The 23,357-nt window shown below is 39.1% G+C and overlaps 2 protein-coding genes across 12 annotated transcripts in view; both read right to left on the bottom strand.

Moving 5' to 3' along the window:
* Nucleotides 1-3,785: 3,785 nt before the first annotated feature.
* LOC139768664 (pancreatic lipase-related protein 2) lies at nt 3,786-8,940 on the bottom strand. Its single transcript, XM_071699089.1, has 9 exons — nt 8,509-8,940; nt 8,063-8,420; nt 7,039-7,119; nt 6,501-6,766; nt 5,888-6,362; nt 5,280-5,531; nt 4,964-5,078; nt 4,508-4,708; nt 3,786-3,944 (listed from the first exon to the last, which is right to left on the bottom strand). Exons 2-9 carry the CDS (start codon nt 8,148-8,150, stop codon nt 3,860-3,862), a joined length of 1,563 nt encoding a protein of 520 aa, XP_071555190.1. The 5' UTR covers nt 8,151-8,420; nt 8,509-8,940; the 3' UTR covers nt 3,786-3,859.
* A 711-nt stretch (nt 8,941-9,651) lies between these two features.
* The window catches only part of Rhogap100f (Rho GTPase activating protein at 100F), a 67,389-nt gene continuing 53,683 nt past the window's right edge, over nt 9,652-23,357 (bottom strand). For 10 of the 11 annotated variants that reach the window (XM_071699082.1, XM_071699083.1, XM_071699086.1 and 7 more), the window contains one exon: nt 9,652-22,869. In XM_071699082.1, the coding sequence (XP_071555183.1) occupies nt 22,543-22,869 (327 nt within the window). In that variant the 3' untranslated portion in view covers nt 9,652-22,542. The remainder of the gene's footprint in view (nt 22,870-23,357) is intronic. The other variant, XM_071699088.1, reaches the window with a different exon arrangement.

The following is a 23,357-nucleotide window of genomic DNA, read 5'->3' as shown; positions in this document are numbered from 1 at the left end:
ACAGGCGGAGTTACTCAGCCACGTAGCTACGATGATACTGTAACATACAAACATAATTTAAATTAAAGAAGCGCTCAAAATGAACAACATTTCAAAAGATAATTCTTACACGTACTCTAATTCGTCTTTCAATAAAATATTTACCAATAATATAATTATCTTTTCCGAAAAAGATCTTTGCAAGAATAAAATTTTAGATAATTTCTCTTTTTTTAATTACTTTTAACTTATCAAGATAAAACAATTCGAATAAATGGAAACGAATTATTAATTTTATGTAGCTAAGAAATGATACTTACCCCAAGGTTGCTCCGCCGGTGCCCGATGTCTCTCTCGGACCTCCTCCTCCTCTCAGGACGTCAGGTCTCTCCTCCTCCTCCTCCTCCTCCTTCTCTCACCCCACAGGACACTCGCGAGAAACACTCGCGGATAATAAATTACAATCGCGCGCGGACTAATTATCAGTGAAAGTCTTTCTCGCGCGATACTGTACGGCACTCCCGTTTATAAAGCCCATGAGAAGACTATTCCGTCAGGTACGCCGTAATATTCTTCAAATAAGCTTTGAAAAAGTCTTTTAGTCCGAATACTTGTACGGCACTCCCGAAACAAACGCGACGAACCGGCTGCGGTTCGTTTGTTCAATTAAATCGGCGGACGGAGGGTACGTTAGCTTCCCCGTCTTTAGATTTTTATCCAAGCAGAACGAGAGTTTTGCTTGGGTAAAATCCTCGTACTGGGTACTGGGCCTTCCCACCTCGTCAAGGTCGTACCCATGGGAAGGAAGTACGTTACTTTACTCCGTAATATAAAAGCGGATATAACAGAAAATTAAATTATATAAATATGAGATATTTCCCAAAATATTTTCACATTTTCTAACACGGATTTTTCGTGAAAATTTGAAAGAATCGCGACGCCAATTGCCCCGATTCGTTCCGCGTTCATCACCGCGTTACGTTAACGACGACGAAATGTTCGAAGATGTCGATAACTCGGCGCGACACCACGCGAATCAAGTGGACGACTATAGTAAAGACACGCAGTTAATTAATGAAAAATACAATTAAAATTAAATATCGCACGCACAGTACGGGATCGAACATGATACATCTCGCGGATGTAAAACTGCACTATTAATACTTTGCACAACGCGAAGTCGCGGATCGTTAACTTACGCGGCACGTCCGCGTCGCACGAAATACACGAAAATAAGCAAGAAATATTAACGAACTGATCTTGTATCAAGGCGCGTGCTATTACTCGAATCACTCGATACGATTTCGCGTTGTCACTCTTTTCCCCCTTCGAAAAGAATCGGAGATAGCTCGCATTACAATTCCAGCACAACGTTCAAAGCACGACATTATATTCGAGAGTCCAGATATATGGCGAGACCGCGAGACGAACGATTATCGCCCGCGAATGCACAACAAAACTGCAAATCACTCACAAATCACGTGATCACAATTGCCTTACCTTCGCCTCGACGTCTCCGCCTCGAGCGATTCACATCACACGACACATTTATCCCGACACTGCCCGACAGACACTTGATACATTACGAATTCTTGAGCGCGTAGTCGATTATTCCCGCAAAACGAGGAGCAGGAGTGCCAATCGCAGGAAAAAGCGCGTTCCTAAAAACACAGCACCTACAGCACGGATCACGGCCGCGGCGCACAGAGCACGAAACACTTCACAACTGTCCGAAATTTACCGGGAGAATGACCGAATGATTCCCGCAGGTAACGGTACTCCGATCATCGAAGAAAACAAGCTGCAAGGCCGCTCACCGACAAGAACGATCGATCGCACGCCGACTTCAAAGGTACGCTGTTTCAACGTTCAACGGTCGCGCCTAGTATGGCCGATGGCGTCTGGTATGCCGCTACGTCACGCCGCCGAGTTGGCGGCTCGGAGCGGCGAAACGTGATTCGGCCGGATTCGGAGGCTCCCGGCTCGACTCGCCGCACGGCGCGCGCGCAAGTAATACGTTACTCGTTGAACGTCGGTACGAGTCGCGGTTCGTGGCGAGACGTTGTCGCTCGTGTAAAGTAATTTCTTTCTCGCGAACGAAAAGAAATCCGGTTACGGAGTGTGTGTGTTGCAAGCTGAACGTATGCCGAATATTCCGTTCCTTCTCGTGTCGAGTGTAACGAGTGGGAAATGCCGTCGCTGGGCGAAATGAACGCCGAATGCCGTGTTGGACACCGACGACACTGTACGTATCACCCTCCCGGCTATGATTTGGCGGGTCTCCGTGCAGTACGCCGTGATCGGTGAGTGAATTGTGCATGAGAAATAAATGTTTCGAAGCGCGATACATCCGAATCTTAAGAGAATCGTTGTCCCGCGTGTCGCAGTGAGATATAACCTCGGACTTCGCGTCTCTTGCCGTTTCGATCTCTACTCCGGAGTCCGGAGTAAGTGAATCGCGCGGGAAGACGCTTCAATAAATAGCTCGAACCTCTCGTTAAGAGCCGGAATTAATAATCAATTAAGAGTTAAGTGATTAAAGAGAACGATCGCGCGTTTGGCGTTCTCACTTTGCTTGTCGCGATCGCGAACGAGGGAGCGAGCTTGCTTCAAAATGCGCATGAATATCGGGAGAGAGTATTTAAAAAAATGCTACAGTAAATATTAGGATATTAAAAATACAAACGTTATCGAGACCATTTTTTCTATCGTTTATTTCAACAATTTTTATCGTTTGTGTCGACATGCGTTGAAAATGCAGCGAAGTCCATTGTTTAAAAACTAACGTAGGTAACGTGTGTAACGTGTTTATTTCGATACTAGGGCTTATTTCGGGGTTTATTTTGACTAATAATCTGTCATAGTCGCTACAAAAATATTAGCTACATCTTTTATACAACCTTCGCCGGGAATTTTATACCTTTTGAGTCCCCAGGTGCAGTGATATCGACTGAGGTGTGAGATCTTATCGCTCGATACGCAAGTGTGAGAAAGTTGTGTCGCTGCCATCTATGGCCGGTATTCGGATTTTATATTTAAGACCGTCTTAAGTATGATCTTAAGATATTATGAACCAATCACAGAGCCGTATTAGCATCTTAAGACATTACTTAAGACAGTCTTGAAATAAGATCCGACTATGAATACGGGCCTATGAGCAACGATTCGAGTAAACCTGAGCACGTTCGTTACCGAAAATACGTAAAAATTTCAGTTATCTTTTCTCTCATTTACGAGATTTTAACCTACAATTGCGAATCTCTGATAGTACTTCGTCGCACGGCGCACGGGCGGATTCTTCGCGTCGCGGTGTCGACTGTCGGGCATCGGTGTGAAGTTGTCCGCGCGTACTTTGAATTTCTCGCCGGCCACCGCACATCGCTCGTCCGTTAACTGTCGCGTCGCGTGCGACGACCGGTCATCTTTTCGCGTTATTTACTCGCTCGTAGCGGATCGTGCGTGCCATCGGGAGCGTCGTGCAAAGTTCCGAGCGACTGTCACATCGTGGGTTAATCGTGTTTCTCCAATGGACATGTGTTTGGATGAGCGAGTGTCCAGAACGACGAAACGGAGCAGGGCGAAGGACGGCGGCATCGATGGCGGTCGACGGCGGATCGGTGAGTAAAATTATTTGTTGCATCCGCATGCTCGTTAATCTCCGCCGCGAGCTTGATTACGCGATTTAACGGGACGAGATCGTGATTCGGCACTCGGCTGCCGATACAAGTTCACGGCAAGTAAGTGGAAAGTAGGTTAAATTAACCCACACATGCGAGAGAGAGAGAAAAGTGTCGCAGAACAAGAACTTGGGATTTCTCTGGCCGCTTGCACGCGCGGACCACTTTTATTCAATAATATAAAACTGTCGTGGTAGAGTTTGTTACAACGGCGTGCAGCGTTCATTTCTCAGTTCCACGTACATCTCGTGCGAATTGATTGCGGTGTTCGTTCTGCAATATTCCCACCTGATCGATCATACAATTATTTAATTAATTATTATTGTATGTACAATTTATTTCGGTTTGTTGCATAAAGCTTGAACGATCTGTAATTCGCATCAAATTTTAATTCAAAATTCTGGTCATAATTTTATGTGCTGTACGTTTAAATATGTGTAAATTTTATATATAAATAAGTAAACATGTCATATATGTATTTAATAATTAAATTTATAAGATATATTTTATATATTTAATTAAATTTATAAGGAATATTTTATATCTTTGATAATTAATATATAAAATATGATAAATATATATTAACATAATATAAAAGAATTATATGCACATTTTTTTACATAATTTCAACGCTCGTATTTAATATAATTTCTCTTCGTTTTGGTATGTATCATATGACACATAAAATTATAAATAGAATTCCAGAATTCTGACACAAATTATAAATTGTCTATAATCGGCTTAAACATGAACTTAATCACGAAACGCGATAGAGAATTAATCCTCTTTCTTCCGAATAAATCTGATAGCTAGCGAGTTTTTATCGAAATAATTATATGCTGCGCATTTACCTATGGCCCTTACGATCTTCGAGAGCCAGTTTATTGAAAAGTATTACGTCCGTATCCGGATCAGTGTCCTCCTCGGTCATGTTAAAAGTACGCTGATACGAGACGACACCGACGATCGATGCAACATCTTCCGTTAACGTGTCAAAATCCACTGCCGCAATGTTATAAAACGCCATTTGTTCGTTTATCCGTTTGGACAAGCTTGAATAATATTTCGAATATTACAAATATTTAACGGCTCTGCTACGTAAATTAACGCAATTTACGAAATTCAAATATTTATCTGATTTTATCAAATATTTACACATAGATACATTGTGCAATTGTACGTTACAAAAGAATATAATTAAATCACTATCTTTTGAAAAAAAGAATTGTAGAATTAAATGCCAACGTAATATATAACCAAAACTTTTAAAATTTATGCGATATTTATATATAGCAATTTTTACTTACGTGCATGGAATTCTGAAGAGTGTTGTGGAATTAGCAAGGAAGATTTTGAAAAGCAATATACCAGATGTTTTTAGCATATTTTCGGACGTCATCACTGATGCTCTGACTGGTTGACCTGAAATTTACGACATTTTCCAAGTTTCGTAATAATAATTTCTTTAACGTATAATTTTGCGTAAATATAAATTCGTATAACAATTGTCTAATAATATATTTGTATAAGAAATTAGTATTAACGTCAACATTCTTCTGCTTCTATATATTTACTCCATTTACTCCAATGAATAGATAATTATATATCCTTGTATTCTGATACCGCAAAACGGTGTTTCGGTTTTAGTCGCCAGATAATAGATTCCCAAGGCTCCACGATTAGCCGCGTAACCCATCTCTTGGTTCCAATTCGTTGATTCCATAGGGAAGCATGTCCCTTTTGCATAGGATATTCCTCCTTGTGGACATGGCCATGCGATAAATTTGCATTTCTCATTTTGCGAGCGGACGGTCTCTATATAGAGCTGAACAGCTCTTAAATGGCTACATGCTATATTCTTGTCCAATAAATCCTCTAAAACAAATGATCGAAAAAGAGATAAATGTAATAAAGATAATTTATAAAGACATACGTCCTTTAATGAGGAGCGGATTAAATACTTTATGATATACATATCGCAAAATAAATCGAAAACTTTCTTCTGGACGTTATAAATCAATACAATTTGCTAGTAATGTGTATTGAAAAATTAAAAAAACTATATGGGAATAAAATATTTTAAAATTTAGACACGATATAAATATTTTGCATCTTATAATAACTTTAATTGAAAATAAATCAAAATCGAACATAATTAAATGAAACGCATAATTAAATTGGACTACTTCTTGTTAGTGTATGATCGCGCTCGCGGATCACTTTTAATTTACCTTTCAAGTGACTGACCATCACCGAGTTCTTAATATCGGTGCAGCCGGGCTGCTGTCTGCCGCCGTTGGGGAAAAAGTCGATGTGTCCGATCGGCTTAAGTAGGCCAAAGCCATCCATGAAATCCTGAGAGCCGTCGGTGTGAATGACATCGACGAGACGGGCATCGGTGGCATCCAATTTTCTCGCCCTTTCCCGGAACAGATGATGCCTGAAGAAGGGTGACGCCGGGTCGAGACCCGTTATGCGACCCAAAAGCAGACTTCTCTTTTTTAACAGTTCCGAGGCGCAGCCGGCCACGTGTGCGCCGAGACTGAAACCGATCACGTGGATGTTGACGGGATCGACCCCCAAATTAATGGCGTCTAAAAGCACCAAGGCCAATTGTCGGCCAACCAGTTCGCTATTTGCCACCGCAGCTCCGTAAGAACTGCCCGCTCCCTTCGTCCAATCCAAGATGATGACGTTTACGTCTTCCTGTACGCGAAGTTGAACAGAATTTTGAAGATCTTAACATTTCTTTTATGATTGCTTGAGAATTTTATAATGGTAAATCGAAAGAAAAAGATGTTTAGTTAAACTGTTAAAACTGAAAGATAAACTGCTGAAGATTACTATATCGAGAAGGAAATTTATGCCAAGTATTGCGCCGACGTCGCTTCCACTGCCCTTGAAACCGTGTATCAACACGCTGAGAGGCTTGCTGACATTGAATCGGGAATGAACGATGGACTTTGAGTTGTCCCCGTACTGTAAGGGTTCCGGATTTTGCCGGTCCGCACGTGTGTAGAGGAAGAACCTGGTTTGAATTAAGCTAGGATGCTCTGGTGGTCGTTTTATCGATAAATGCGGCGGCGGATCCGCAAAGCAACCGAGTAGATCTGAAATATTTGACGATATCGGGAAATAAATATTTATTTTAAGATATGTTAAAGCTCCGGAAAATTAACCGTTTGCTACTTTATCTGGTTTGAAATTTTCTTCTTTACAATTTTAACATTTGTATTAAGAGAAAATAATTAAAAATTATTTTAAAATATACTTGTTTGAAAAGAAAACGAATTGCAAACGGAAATATCAAATTTGTATTAAATTTGTTTATGTTAACGTATTAAAATTATTCTAGATAAAAGTAAAATCTGTGTTATCTTACCGTAACAAACTTTAGTTTTTTCCTCGCGAGAAATGGCAATCCGTCTTAGCATACCACGATTCCGCGCCGTGAAAAGTTTGACTGCAAAGAAATACAGTATCACTTTGGCGAAAAAAGTTTAATAACGGATCTTCAATCGCGATATTGTGTACATCTGCGTGTACTTATTAACATTTCTTTTGCCTGATCGCCCCACTTACACTTTACTTTCACCCGCGGAGCACCGCAAATTATCATTGCTACAACATCGCTTCAGTACGATTTGCGCGCCGGTGGATGCTATAGCCTGCGCTCGCATAATTTGATTTTCAATCTATCACAACATTGCAATATTGCATCATGTAACCCTATTATGATAGTCGCGCTGTGAAAGTGTGTCATATGTAAATGCGACCTTAAGGTGCAAAGTACGTCGGTATCTCTCATCGTGCGAATGTTTGTTTCGTGCGCACAGTGAGCGTGTGTGGTATTTGGTTATGTGATTTTTTTTTTAGTTGAATGGCATTTCACGACGGAAAAATTTAGATATTCTGCTTCTGGCGACTTATATGTGCGTGTGCACGGCGCATGTGTACACCAATTACGTAACAAATATCGGCAAATTATGCTGGCGTCAACCTATATTAAAGTTAATGAACCATAAACGCGGTGGTCCGATTAGCGTAAAGATTTAAAGTTGCATGATATATTTGGAGGGGTAAAGCCATAGTGGTGTAAGTCAAATTTTTTATAATATTGACTTACACCACTATGGCTTTTACTTAGCCATTTATACTTTAACGAACCACGATAATATTACGTTTAATCGGCAAAATCATTTCTTTACTTAGAAAAATATATAAAAATAATTGGCAAATGCACAGTGTGTATAAAATCATGTAATCTACATTAATAGATACGAAAATGATGAACAATTTTGACAATTTTTATTAGCGCAATACCTGATTTTCAATCCAAGCACTTGATTGTTATTTTTATTATCCTGATGTAACACGTTTAGCATCATATTCGTTAGAGTACTCACCAGGCTGCAATTTTCCGGCAATTGACGTAATAACAGCGATTATCATCAGCAAAGCAAGTAGAACACGATGAACGTTGACTGACTGCATCTTGCCACTGAATCGTCGAAACTTCGCGTCCTTCGTGGAGATCGTTGCATCCCGCTTCTCCTCCTTCTCCCACGCTTTCTGCCGCTTCTTCTTCTTGGTCCTCTTCTTCTCCCGCCGAATTGCTTTGCGTTTCTGTCGCTGTACGCTTTTTGTTTGCCTACCGCCAGACTCTGCGCCCAGGGACAAGCTCTACCCAACTGTAGAAAGCGTACCTTCTATGAGCAGCCTTCTTTTTGCGCAATCACCTTTCCGCTTGCCAGAGCCTGACGACTGCTCCAACATTAGTCTAAGTTTGCTTCAATTTGCGACAAAGAAATTCATTATTTCACGTCGTCTATTTCGTTTTTGTTTTACTTACATTACGTATTTTCCTATTTTTGTATTTTTTTAAAGATATTAAAAGATTTAAATAAAGGATAAGTCAGTTTTATAATTTTATTATTTGAATCTGGAGAATCTTCCTTTTCTTTATTTAGAAATTAATTTTTCACGTCAAAGAGAAAATATGCCGAATTTAGATATGTTCTCGATTGATAATCTCCCATCGGTAAAGTTCTGTGACGTTGGCGCGTGAGTACTGAGTACGCTTTCGCTGAATAACTGCGACTGCCTTGACATGATGTAACTATGTCATACCATCCTCCAATATAGACAGAAACTGCATGCGCGGCGTTGTACGTGCGACGATGCATCGCTTTCACTCAAATAAATTATATGCGACGTGTCTTCTTACATAAAACACCCTGACACCGGACGAAATAGAAAACAGATCGATTGCCCCATCTATGGACAAGCAATTAAACAGGTTGGAGTAAGTGCGCGTTCCATTTTACGTCTTTTCATATCTCAAACAATCGCGTATGAATTATCGCCGAGTAATTAATGTAGCGTTACGAATTGCGAAACGGAATCTCTTAAATAATTTTGGGCTACACACATGTTTATAAAGCAGAACTCTATTTTACGGGTCAGTACGGTCAATTTCTTCGGCTTAAATTACTCGCAACCGGCCGAGTCAGTTTCGCGATTATGCAAGTGTACACACTGAAATTACATAAACCGAAAACAAGTTAATTATAGGTTATGCACGTTTCGGTTATGCTTTGCTCAAATCGATTTTACATCATTCTAAAGCAACACGCGTAAAAATTGTGACCCTTGCCTCTTTCAAAACAATTAACTTAGGTGATAGATGTGAAAACAGCTATATAAATTGATAATGTCAAATACTTTCACTTCTTTAACAAACGTATGAAGAAATAATAAAAACAGCAAAATATACAATATAGAAATTGTATTATTATTCTTTAGAATTATTAATTTTTTTTCACTTCTCGCAAGTTAAGATGAAATTTTTAATTTGTGAACATCTGAATTTTACTTACCTTCGATTTTATAAAATTAATGAATTTTTTTACCAAAATTAGACCAGAACATCACGCTTCCAATTAAGTTTTGTGCTGAAAACTGACCACGAAGAAGGGACAGACATAGCAGACGATTACTTATAACATATTTATTTGTAATGTTTTATTAATATACTCCTTACCGTAGACATATATTTATATCGTATGGCAGCATATTATTATGATATTGTATAATATAGGTGAGGTGACTGACAGAACGATTCATTATTTTTCTTTTATTACTCTCCGCGGCCGAAGAACGACACACGCTTATTCATTGCTCCCTCCCTCGCTCATTCATACCCGTGTCCACGCGCACACATACATACGCACATATTGAAACACACATCCGTACTCATCCACGTACACTCATGCTCCTAATTACCCCATTTATTCTGCTACAGTCTCTTTCGTTCCTTCCTCTCGCATTTTCGCGAATCGACAAAGCCGCCCGAACATTCTTTCGTCACTTCCCATTGCAGCCTCTCGACCGGCATCTCGCGTTCGTCCCGCACTTCGTCGATTCGCCTCCCGCGATTAACTCGCATTCGACTAATTAATTGCGCCGCGCGCGTCACACGCGTATCGACCGCACGCGCGAACCTCTGCTAATTGCGATTATCGCTAGATCGCGCGATAATCATGATAATTATTATGATATATAGTCTCGTTATATTACTCGCTCGTAACATTATCTCATACTTATCTCGCCTAGTTAAAATATCAATATACATTATAATATACTCTAGTAACGATAATGCAACACGTCGTTAATTTATTATACTTTGCAACTTAGAAAAATAGTCCTGGCTAGCCGCGGCCGCGTCGCGTGCGCTTTCTCGCACGATCGATCCTTCAAAAGCGCTCGATATTGTTACATGCCTGTGTACATCCGACATATATATTCTACATATACATTTATCTATATATATATCTATATATCTTTCATTTTTCTAATTCTCTTGGGGCATTTCGCGGTCGCCTAGATCCACTTATGGGAAATATTCCAAGGGATTCTCTAATTGACTAAATCCACCGATCGAAATCGATCGCTCGTTTCCGGGATACAGAGGAAAACTCTCCTCTAAAGTGGTTATCTATGAGTTCTATCGATCCCTCAATTTATTTCGCATAGGCGATCGGCGATCTTTTTTTTTAACAAACGCGCAGCTTCAGTGAAAAATCAATGTATCTTTCACTATTTTACGTCGTATTGTGTCACTCGTAAAATATAATCAATGTCGTGCAGCACAACAAATTAAGAGCGACATTATAAATACGTGATTTTTATGTTTCATTTTATCGATGTTTAATTATAAATTTCCATTTTTTTCCCTTTACTATCGGAATCGAATTTTGTCGATTTACATATAAATAACATTTTCTTCTAACTTATAGGCATGATTATTTCCTATTTTAAGAATGACGCTAGGAAAGTTAGACGCTAAAATAATTTAATAAACAAAATGTTCGGAATTTCAAGTTTCGTTTCCTTTCCAATTTGAGAACATTATAAATTCTTGCGATTGTCAATTATTGCCGGGCATAACCAAGTTCCGATATCAAGTGATCAAACACATGGTCATGATCGAACAGAATCATTGACACATATTGCAGCGCGCGTTGTGTTATTTATTGAGAACGGCGATGAGTTAATCATTCTCGCGATTAAGGAGCGATTTTATTTTTGTGCTTGCTTCCCGATCGCGGATGACTCGACGCGGTCGCGATGCAATAAAATCTATGAAAACAATTAACGGAACAACGGTAGTATTACCCCTTTGAAGTTGTCACGCTCTACTATATCTACTGTTGATTCTTTTTTCCTTTTTATATATATATATAATCGGTTAACGAATCGCTTGTTCGCGTATCGTTGACTCGCGCGTCGGACTGGCGCGAATCTAAACACCGACTTAAGCGTCGCTTAACAGCGAAACTGGAGTCCTACGTATATCATGTCGCACACGATATACTCGACAAAGCTCACTCAGATTAACAATCGAGAAAAAAATCAGTCATTCAAGCATTCGAGAATCGCGACGGCATAATTTTCCCGATTGACGATTTTCTCCTCGCAACGAAATGCAGCGATCGCTTCCGAATCGTCAAACTTAACGAACCTAATAACAATAACGACGAAAAAAATGAAACGTTTAATACGCTACATCTAAAATGAAATTTACGTCTCAGCGCATCGCGCGAATTTACAAGACACTTAACGAATCTCGTTTAACGAATCGTCGATTTTTTTCGTTACATCAAAACGCTCGACCACAAGATAATCAACTTATCGTAGAAGAGCCTCTAAAAGGCATAATTTTCGTATTGCAAGTAATTCTCTTCGTTTCTTTGGTGTTAAAGTCGACTAGTATCCGCACACTGCGCTCTTGCACTTTCTTGAGATGTGTTCAGCCTTAACATTATTCCCGACAATTATTGTTTATTTATTTATCAGCCCGATCTCTTCTCTCCGTCGAAATAATCTGGAGAAAAATGCGTCGCTTGAACTTGTAAAATTTTATTCTAGATTCAGGCAAGCAGATTTATCTCAGTAACTTTCAAATTAAAGAGACATAAATTGATGACGGCAATTATTTTTATAATTACGAAATATTTTACGTAGATTATAAAATTACGGAAGTGCGACACCATATCATAACTCTTTGTTGTAATACTTTGCCGTCATATATCTATGTTGAAGTATATTTCAACATAATACCCTTATTCTAGTTCCAATTTGAATTTACAGATAAATCAAAGGGCACACATGTTCGTATAAGCTTTTGGGAAGAACCGAAATTTATGAGGTTCGCGTTAAAGCTGAACGCATGATTTACAATTGACGCATTTGTATAACTCGTTCACTGACACATATCGCATATTCCCATGTACTCGTACACGCACAACACGCAATCGATCGATCCTCATCTTTCGGAATAGTGAATTTTCATATTTTTTTTCTCTTTCTCTCCCTCTCTCACGTATTATCGGTTCGCATAAGCGGCCAATGATCTGGCATGAGACGCGGCGACGCACCCTCGCAATTATAACACTAATATACCGACACGCTACTGTTTGTTTTCGTTTAAATATACATCTACTTGCTTGATATAGCGATCAACGATAGTCGTCCTCTTTTTTTCTTTCTCTCTCTTTACTACGATTCTTCGTTCGCCCCACTCGCTCTCGCTTTTCAGCCGTTTTTTTACGCGCGCATATATCTTCGCCTTTTCTCTCTCTTTCTCTTTCTCTCCCTTTCTCGCCCCTTTTTTGTATACTTTTAATGCTGCAGTTTCGATTAGAAGATCCAAGTAAAATTATTCAATGCTGGCAATAATATTTATCTAAGTCGCGACGATAGTTCTCGATTACTGCGTAAATACTGATAGATATACTTGTTTGTCGTTTACGTTGCACCACCATCCTTTAGTATCTCGTCGAGTATCTTTTTCTTTTCACTTCACTTTCGTTTCACTTTCTCTCTCCCTGTCTCCGTTTTTTTTTTAATTCTTTGTCGTATTTATACCTTTCTCATATTTTTTTTTATATTTATATATTTATATCTATATCTCTCGCTTTTCTTACTGTCGCTTCTACTCTCTCCGTTTCGCTCCCCTTTCGTTTTCCACTTCTGTCTTTTCTCTCTCCGTCATAAATATATTTGTAGACTTAGAATTTTCAATTCATAGAACGATTTAATCGCTCAATCATGCAGTTTTACTTCTGTTTTTTTTTTTAAATTGTATCTTCCCTCTTTTTTTCTCGCGATCACTCTTGCCACCTGTCCCGCATTCTCTCATCAGATGCACTCTCTACCTTTCGCTCTTTCAATATACATTAACAACTATAGTCGTTTAGTCTTGTAGACGTCGATTACTCGCCGATTACCATGATTTACTTCAAACCGTTTTTCGTGATTACAATCTTTGACAGAGCATATATGTCATCCTTGTATTCCGTATAATTATTATAACTGATATTATAATTAGCAGTCTGATATATTTGGTATAAAAGAATTTGACGACGTTGTTACTTAAATTTAATGAATTTATATTTGTTTGCAATATATTATTAAACCGTTTTACTCGTAATTGAGTTTTTCGTACAGTTTCATGATAATTTATCGTTATTATAATAAAAAAATTATATAAGAAAAGATCTCTTTAATTTTCGGAGTATTTCTAATTATATAGAAAATAATTCTATTTTGCAATCCTCGATATCGCTGGTTATTTATTGTATTATTGTACTTATCGTTATGCTACTCTCCCATTTTTGGTCATTTCTTATTTTCCGTCAAACTTGGCGCGATTTGAGTGAAAAGAAAATTTGAATTACGAGTATACGAATAGGAAGGATCGATCGAAAATAGCCTTAGATCTTCGACGGTAATTAACGTCTTGCATATTCCCCTTCAGTAGTCGTGTATGATACATTTAGTAACTGTGGTTGTACATTCGCACTATATCTTTGAGTTTCGACTAACAGAGAGTTTACAGGCTTGTCCCTAAGCACTAAGAATAATCAATCTTTCGCCCCTCTCTTTCCTCTTCGCGCGATTATGATCGATAATGATATAGTTCGCAATGATGCACGCATTGATATAGTGTGTTTACGGGAGAACGAACGCGCCTCTGTGGTTTACGTCTGTTTAATGCGGCTAAAACGATGCGGCAATTCATACAGCACTGCAGCGGGTATGGAAAAGATTGTGATTGTGAAAACGATTGCCACGAAAAGCGACGTTTTCGCGAAACGAGCAATGACAAGAATGAGGATCGTCGCCAATCGCGCGAAGATGACACTCGTTGTCCTCGCAGAACGCCGAACGAATTATTTTTCTAGGTTTTCCGCGCTTGTTTTCTTATAAAATTGGAAGAAGTAAGTGAAGTAGAAATTTCCGATCGTCGAAACGGTTACATGCTCGGTTCCGTCGGTTCCGTAAACTGGAAGTCGTAGATTTGTGCGAGCTACGTGCTGAATGAAGCGTGAAAACGAAAACGAAGATCGGCGCCGAGTAGGATATTAATGACATAATTTAGAATTTTATTTGTACTGGCTCTCGCGATCCAAGTCCAACCCAATTCGCATTTTATACATCGTAAGAGTATGTGGAAATTCGGCCGCGGCATTAATCTCTGCGTCACTGTTGATCTCGGATAATATTTATAGTAGGGTTTTAATCATAGGATCGATGTACAAAAATCGGCTTGTAGAAATTCGTTTACTGACGTACCGTAATTCCAATGCTGCAAATAAATGTAGATGGGCCTAGCTATCGTTTCTTTAAAGATTGAGTAAGAAAAAATGTTTTTAAATATTAAGAAAAGGATAAGTGCGCTTATTGTTAAAGAAGGCTGCAACTTTCCGTGAAATTTGTCTCGATGAGAAAACCTTACGAACGTTAGTTAAATCGCCGAGTTTTGCACGTCACGTCTACGCTACTGTTCCGTATGTTAAAAAAGAAAATAGAATAAGAAGATGCTACGTAGCAAAAAAATAAAAAATAGGAATTTCTCGTTCAAGGTACAAGACGTGCTTCCCGATTGACTGTCGGGTCTAGGTCGAAGCTGCGACTAATTCTAAAAGCGTGTTTCTCGTTTGTCTCGACCGTACGAAACGCAATTCGCTTTCCCTAACAGTTAATACAGTGTTGTGAGGCCCATTTTGTTTTATTTGTTTTACCCCTAACGCACTTTCGCTCGCTCTCCATCTTCTCACGATCCTAAGTACAAATCATATCGACATTATCGAGGGCTCGCAAATTCTCCTTTGTGTTTATAGGCCCGTCTGTTTTTCTTTGTCTGGAAAAAGAAACGTGTCTTTCCTCTTTGTTTCCCTATGATATGTAGGACGATGAAAGCTTCAGGGTAACCCTATGACCTAATGATGCCCCTGCTCGATAAATGATGGAAACGACCAGACATATGATTCATTCATCAATTTCGTTTTCGCACACCAGCCATGAGAAAAATCCTGAGAAACGCTGCTTCGAACGGGGATGGTTTCACATTGTTTAAATCACTCAAATTGAGACTACGTCGTTTTAATTGCTCTTTTAAGTTTTCTAAGGAAATTTTATTAAATATCCTTTGCACTGCTTTCAGCTCAGTTATATATAAATGTATATAAATTCAATAGTATTTGAATGATTATTCAATGAAAATTTCAAAGTAAAATAAAATACCTATAAGTTAATGTTTCTTGTGATTTAATACGTAACCATCACGTTCAGAGTATCGTTTTATTAATCTTCTCCGGCATTATTCACAATTATCTACAACTCACACGTTTGCCTAAGTAGGATGTATCCTGGGTGGGATATGTGTGTTCAGAGCGATTTCGAATGATATACATATTTCGATAATTACACGAGAAAAGCTACGCTCGAAAATACAGGTGTACATATACATGACGTGTGTGTGTTGCGCGCGTTTATATATATATATGTATGATTACTTCCTCTTTAGTCATGTTGTGATTCAAGTCTTGCTCACGTGACAACTGAGACTGAAATTCATTATTTACAAGCAGCGTCTTCACATCCCTCCTCGACCTCCCTCGTCCAGTTCACCTCGATTCCCTTTCATGCACGAAACTCTCCCGAGAATTGCGCCCCCCGATTATGTAAATTATTATTATTATCGCTATTATGTACAGCGTCTCGTCTCTCGAGAAACGCTTCTCTCGGGGAAAGGAACGTCATCTTTCGACGTCGCAGCTCGAGCTTGAGAGAAATTTCCGCGCGAGTTGATGAAAACGATCTTACTAGTCCCAGTCGAAAAGTTTGCACATATTAGTATTGATGCTAAAATATAATTAGCAATTACAGAAAATTAGAAATAAAAATTCGGAGTCAAATAAAAATTTCCAGAGAATGTAACTATGTCGCAGCTTGGAAATATTTGATATATTTAACAGTAAAGTGCAAAGGGATGTCCGATCTTATGTATTGCGTTTTCACCATCGCAATCTCAATTTCCTTCGACATAAAACTGAACGCGATTGCGGCGAGATGGGATGGCGACGCTTATCATTAATATATCGACTATTAGCTATTATTATCTGTTCAGAGTCATTGAGCACCAAAAAGGAATGACAGTATATTATTAATCTCTGCTTTTTTTCTGCTTTACTTTTCCAATGACTATTCCAGCAACTATTTACAATGCTAACATACTGCACACGTCGTGTCGCGATCGGTGACTCGAGGAATTCGACTCTTCCGCGATCTTCTCCCGCGTCTTCGGCGTGCGTCGCGGAAAATATTCTCCGCAGATCGCCCGGCATCCGGAAGGACGAAGGAAGAGCAACGTAAATCGTAGCCAAGCTGTGCTAAAAATCGTCTCGAGGTTTTCTTTTTCAAACGCTTTTAGATCGCTTTATAACACGAAGAAATTGGTGGCACTGGCGATTCTCGGATTTTTCTCAGATCGGAAAAATCTTACGGTTCAAATTATGCGTGGGATTCCTCGAGGATACCGCCATCATTATTTAAACAAAGAATACGCGATAATGGTCTTTTCAAAATACTTTTTTTTTCCGTCGGCTAAGCTAACCGCATTCGTAATCGATCCATCCATTTTATTTGAATTCTCTTTTAAATTTCTTTTTTAATAAAACTTCCGCGGACATTAATGCTTTGCCGATCGTAAACGATCCCGTTTGTTTGGAAGGAATCGGAAGGACTTGATCGATCGTTCTTAAAGAAAACGAAAGGGCTGATGTGTGCGACGAATCCTTCCGCTTCTTTTATAAAGGATCGATCGCCGTATCGGATGTAATGTTTGTCAACCTCGCGACGATTCGGCTTTGGGAAATAGCTAAAACTATACGTATAGTATACAAGTGTTATTTGTAGAAAGTTAATTATGATTCATTTACGTACGAAATTTATGGTGTCGGAGCACGGAAGAAAAACCGATGCGCTCCGCTACGTTCTGCTTCTAACTTATAGAAAAATCATGAAAAAATTTTTAGTTTTTCTTTCTTTCTTTCTTTCCTTATCTCTCTTTTTTAGAAACGTTTTAGTATGACAAACGTGGTCCATCGTATATATATTTATATGTAAGTGCTAAGATCCCCAAAGATCCAGTAGACTTGTATCCATGATATGGTAGTGTCATTTGAGAATATCTTATAATGTAATTATTAACAGCGCGTGCGATTATACATGTAATTTATAAACAATATATGTGTGCAGTAGCAATAGTATATTATTAAGTTAAAAATATTTAAACTTGTGCGCTCCGTCCCTTACAGCGAAAAATCGATTTGTTTAGCCAAAAATTCTTGCATTTCTTAAAAATAATAAACTAATACACTTAGGATTAATTTGTTGCTGAATAAATTCTAATTAATTACCTTAATTAGCTTAAAAAATTAAAATAAAGCTATAAATGTCATATTTTTGTCACTATATAATTTAATTAGGGTCTTATTAGAGATACGATACATTTTATAAAAAACTTTCAATTATTGATAAAACTGTGCCCTTTATATATATCGCGATTATTGATTTAGCATAAAAAAGAAACTATATCTAATATATGTATATATATATATATATATATATATGTGTGTATGTATATAAATCCTTTTATATAAACGTGCTTGCAAAACCATTCGATCGAGAGTTCTAAAATCGTGAATACAAGTCTCTGGATCTGTTTAACGCGAATTCCTCCATAAGTAATAATAATAATTTCTTGATTAATGAAATGCGAGTGCACAAGAGAATCAGGTAAAGCGGGTTAAAAAATTATATTTGTATATCGACATTATATATGCCCCTTGCTCTTCTCATTATTTTACTATCCTTCGATATCTGCGTCATCTCCTGGCAAGTCGTAAGCAAGTTCTGTGAATTTCTAGCGTGACTCTCGAGCGTTCTTGACTGACTTTTCTTTTGTTCCCGCGAATTTTGTTATTACACGTGTCTTTCCGATCTTTTCTATTCTTTTCTATTGTATATCCCGACCCGTTTCTTTCGGAGGTGTACTCATTTTTTTAAATTCGAAACTCGACTGTTTAATACGGCTAATCAATAGCACGAGATCGGAATACTCTCTGTTACCTACCTACTGTTTTTTTTTGTATTGAAGGAAGAGATACGAAGGAGAGAAAAATGATAAATAAAATGTAGGGATTGCGATTGTGTGGGAAAGTCGAGAGCACGATTTACTGCGTCCGTTTGCCGTCCCTGTTCCTTTGCTTAGCTCAATTTGACCAAGGGGTTATCCTGCGCGAGCGATACGAGGACTCTCGAAGGACCCCGCGTTACATCCAGTCTATGGCGCGCGCGAACAGAGGGATATTTTCGAAAAATTATTACATAACCGAATTGCGGATATAGAACGCGCGAAGATCCCGATGAGTAATATTCTCTAACGAGCTTCAGCTATCCTGCCGATCCTCCGGCCGCGTTTGTCACGTTTTTTTGTTTATCGAAGGAGAAAAACTTACGAAAAATTGCATATCTTATCATTTACCGATAATCGCAAATTTATACAGGCAGACATGTAACAATAATTATTTTTCTTAAATATTCTTGGATAATTTTTAGATAATGTTTTTCTCGGTAAGATACAGAAATCTGGAGACTGTTTTTGGGTATTTAGATATTAGTATCTCTTAGATATCTATACTCTGTGGAAACGCGTTTCCTCAGAATTTCTGTAAATCTTAGTAGGGATCAAACGTGACTCTCGCCGCCATCGAAAGATTTCAATTCATTTCGGATCCGCGTCAGCGGAAGAAACTACCTTAAATTAAATCACTGGCCATATCCTGGACTCCTTGCGATCGACACGTATCGCGGCTCGTTAAGTCTCGATTAATATGTATATATGTATAATGTGTATGTATATAATGTATATAATATATATGTACGTAGCTATAGGTATAACAACAGTCAATTATATAAAATTGCGGCAGTGTGCTTTCAAGTATAATAGTAATGTTAATCATACTCTCATTCTCTCTCTCTCTCTCTCTCTCTCTCTCTCTCTCTCTCTCTCTCTCTCTCTCTCTCTCTCTCTCTCTCTCTCTCTCTCTCTCATAGTCGATTTATTACTAAAATCAGGACGGCGAGGAACACTGGATACTTTGTGTCTGCGTCTGTTCTTCATGATGGATTAAGTCGATCATATTGAAAAGCCAAGACCTCATATGGGCCTACAAGCTTATGCGTTATGGAGTGTACGAATTCTATCAAAAGTAGAGCACAATCTACAATTGAAGAAGTTTGACGCAATGCGGGCACAAATTAAAAACTTATGATCTACAAACAAAGCACTTGAAAATTCGCAATGCTCGATCGCGGAAATGGTTTGTACGAATATTTGACTTTATTCGTAAACAAAAAATGTGTATTTTTTTATTATTCGATTCTTGTGAACATTGATTCGTAGTGAAAATGTAACGTCAGCATCCCGCAAATAATTTAAAAGGAATTGCTTCGAAGATGAAAGGATCACGATTGGCTTTTTTTTACCTATGAATTCTACTTTTACGAAAAGGGATCTTTGTTTCTCCGGAAAATCTGTTGATATATCCGCGGGGAAACGAAAGAGGACACTTTGGTACCCGGCATTTACTCGCACGCACACACTCACGCACGCAAACACATCGAACGACATTCACACAGTCTGGGGCTGGAAATACAGCTAGGATTGCGTATGGCGGCTCGTATATGTATACGTATATATGTACACGTTACACTCAGCTATACAATTAGTCTCGGTTTCATGGCTACTTCAATTAAAACTTTACTCTCTCCCTATCTCCTCGCCCCGTCGATTTGCCCTTCGCCCTAAACCCTTGAGTACGGTAACTCTCGCGCGGTAACGCTATAACTGTGCGGAAAGAGGTGATTACGCGGATGTGTATAATATCTATTTATACGTGCGTGTTTATACAGATTACGGTACAGCTCCTTTTTCTTTTTTTCTTCATCGCGAACCAAGCCACGAGTGAGATCGTGTGATAACAGTGTGTTACGGCGATAACTATGACGAGTCGCGATCGGCGCTCGTGGCTTCGCTCCGAATCGTAGTGCGTGATTTTATCGTCGCTCGATCGTATCCAACAATCGCGGCGACGACACGGCTGCGTCTACGTTTAATTCTCCTCCTTTTTTCCCTAATCGTTTATTAATTTTACGTTAGTTCATTCGCGCTTCTCTCTCTTCTCTAGCGCTCTCATTTGCTCATTGCATTTTCGCATTCTTTCTCTCGTTCGATCATCGTTTTACTGCTTTAGACGTATAATAATACTGGCTATTTTTTACTCGTTTTTACGTTCCCGTTTTTAAAAGTATAGATAATTAACGGTAGCATTTCTGTTTACTCGTAATTATTATCGTTTTCGGTCAGTTCCTCCCGCGGCGGCTTCTCCTCTGCTCCTCTTCCTGTTCCAATCATCCGCGACCCAATCTCGGACAATCGATCGCCCGGTATTGATACAATAGCCAGTTGATTGCCCGATACTATATCTATACGCAAACATGTCCGAACGAATCCGCCTGTGTCCTATTGTCGACATGTAGAAACACCACCATGTCCTCGCGCTCCCCTCTTCCCCGGCGTATGTATATCTTTATATATATTATGTATATCGTCTAGTTTAGCTGTTTGTTTGTTTGTTTGGTTTGTCGGTTTGTTTGTTCATGTATCTTTGTTTCTGTATACGAGAGCTAGCTAACGCTACAAGTAATAGTTTTTTATCAAAAGCACACACGTAATATCGTGACTAGTCTACGTATGTATATATAATATGTATATATAGTATATCGCATATAAACTGATTATTATATATGCCACATGCGCCTCTCTTCGTTGACCGGCTCGCTTAAGTTATGTGTGTTGTGTGTCATGTGAGTCGTGTTGACATTAGTAATGCTAACGATGACGACGTGGAGGGATTATTCCCTTTCTCCTCCTTTGGCCCGAGAGCATCGAGGGCAAAGTGTGCGTGATGGATCCATCTGCGATCTAACATTTGCTCCGAGAGACCATTACTTGAAAGGCTATCGAGTGTTTTCGAAACAAGGAAACTCTCGTGACGTGCGGAGGACTGAACGTGTTTGAATTGTTTGAGTTGCCTCCCCAGCAGCGACTTTCTAATAACGTAACGTAAACCATCTTCAACTCCTTACTTGTCTAGCATTTCGGTTCGAATTGTAGTTGCTTCTAGCAGAATAGATATATGTATATCGATCCCTGATTTATCTTCCTATGACGAATAACGATCATAGTATCACGTCTCTTCGTTTGATTGCTCGACCACCTCCGTGTAGCGCTACCTTTTTATGACTATATTTAATTAAATACAGTCATAAGTATACGTATCGCATTTCATTCCTTACGAAATTTTAATTTCGTTTAGCAGAGGCGATAAATCGAGACGTAACATTCAAGGGAGAAATTTACTATCGCTAGTTTTTATTTTACTACGTAGTAGCTCCAGCATAATGTAGCAACACTGATCGAGACCATTTCTCTGTCCGCTTTTTCCTTTTCTTGCTCTCTTCTCGTTTAACTTTAACAACTCCTTCTCGCAAGCGAGCATGCCCAACACAATAGACTGGAATCAATCAACTACCGTAACTCTCGATTGGGGTGCGCAACGAAGATTCTTACGAATCGACATTCGAACATTAGCACCGTGCGAGACTTTCGTCCAGATCACTTTAACATGCTCATCCTATCTCGTATTTAGCTAAACGTTGTCAGCCCTGATAATCCGAGAATATTTACGATTCTACAAAATTAACGATTTTAATAAAATTAACTAAGTCGCTTTCTGCAAATTCGTTTTATTTCCCGAGTCGATCGGTCTAACTTTCGATCTTTCGTCCGTCAATACCACACGTAAGAATTGATGAAGCAGCCCTTAATTCGTCTACGTTGTCGAGGAATGGTCATCTCCGTGGCTTCTCCGTTACTCACTGCGCACACCCGCGCGACGACGACGGGCCACAATTAGTGCGTCTTGGATATATGTTGGTATCGATCGTCGTCGCTCGCTTCAACGTCACCCTCGACGCCTTTCTCGCCCTCCTCGGGATGTTGGGGATTACCCTCCTCGGTGTCGACGCTGCTCGTAGGCGTCACCTGCTCGACGCCGACGCCTGTACCGGCGCCGGCGCCGACGCTAATGCCGCCCGACGTGCTCGATGTCGTTGTCGTCGTCGTCGTCGTCTCGTCGCTCTTTTCGTATCCCAAGTTGCCCAGGAGGCCCTTGTTAATTGGCTCTGGCGAGGCCTCCGACTCCTCGCTGCTAGGTGAACCGGGAGACGAGACTATCACCTGCGCGAACAAAATGGACCCACCGTCAAGGTGCGTCGGTTAGTCGCGCTCGACGCCGTATACAATTGAAATTCACGAAATTTGATCAGACGTTTCGAATTTCTTAATATAATAAAATAGAAAAAATGAGAGGAAGAAAGAGAGAGAGAGAGAGAGAGAGAGAGAGAGAGAGAGAGCATATGCATAGAATCCTTACTACCGAAAGTTATTACAATTAATATAGTTTTCTCATCTGTCTAGATAATATGTCTCTAAATAATTTCTTGAAATGTTCGAAACATTTGATTAACTTCGTGGATGACACTGTATATATATTCTCTGATACATATGTTACGGAAGGATAGTTTCCAACCATAAGCTCGATAATATATAAAACTTGTATGCTATCCTATATCGTCAAAAATGCTTGCAATTTATATTTTATTTTGTACTTATACCTTTTTAAAAAAATATTTGATTTGTATTACGAACGAAATCTAACGTGTATT

The sequence above is a fragment of the Temnothorax nylanderi genome, unplaced genomic scaffold, assembly GCF_030848795.1.
Source record: "Temnothorax nylanderi isolate EJ_2023f unplaced genomic scaffold, tnyl_v1.0 TNYL_tig0017_pilon, whole genome shotgun sequence".
NCBI lineage: Eukaryota > Metazoa > Arthropoda > Insecta > Hymenoptera > Formicidae > Temnothorax > Temnothorax nylanderi.
The sequence above is the reverse complement of the archived record's forward strand: the minus strand, read 5'-3'. Positions and strand labels throughout refer to the sequence as shown.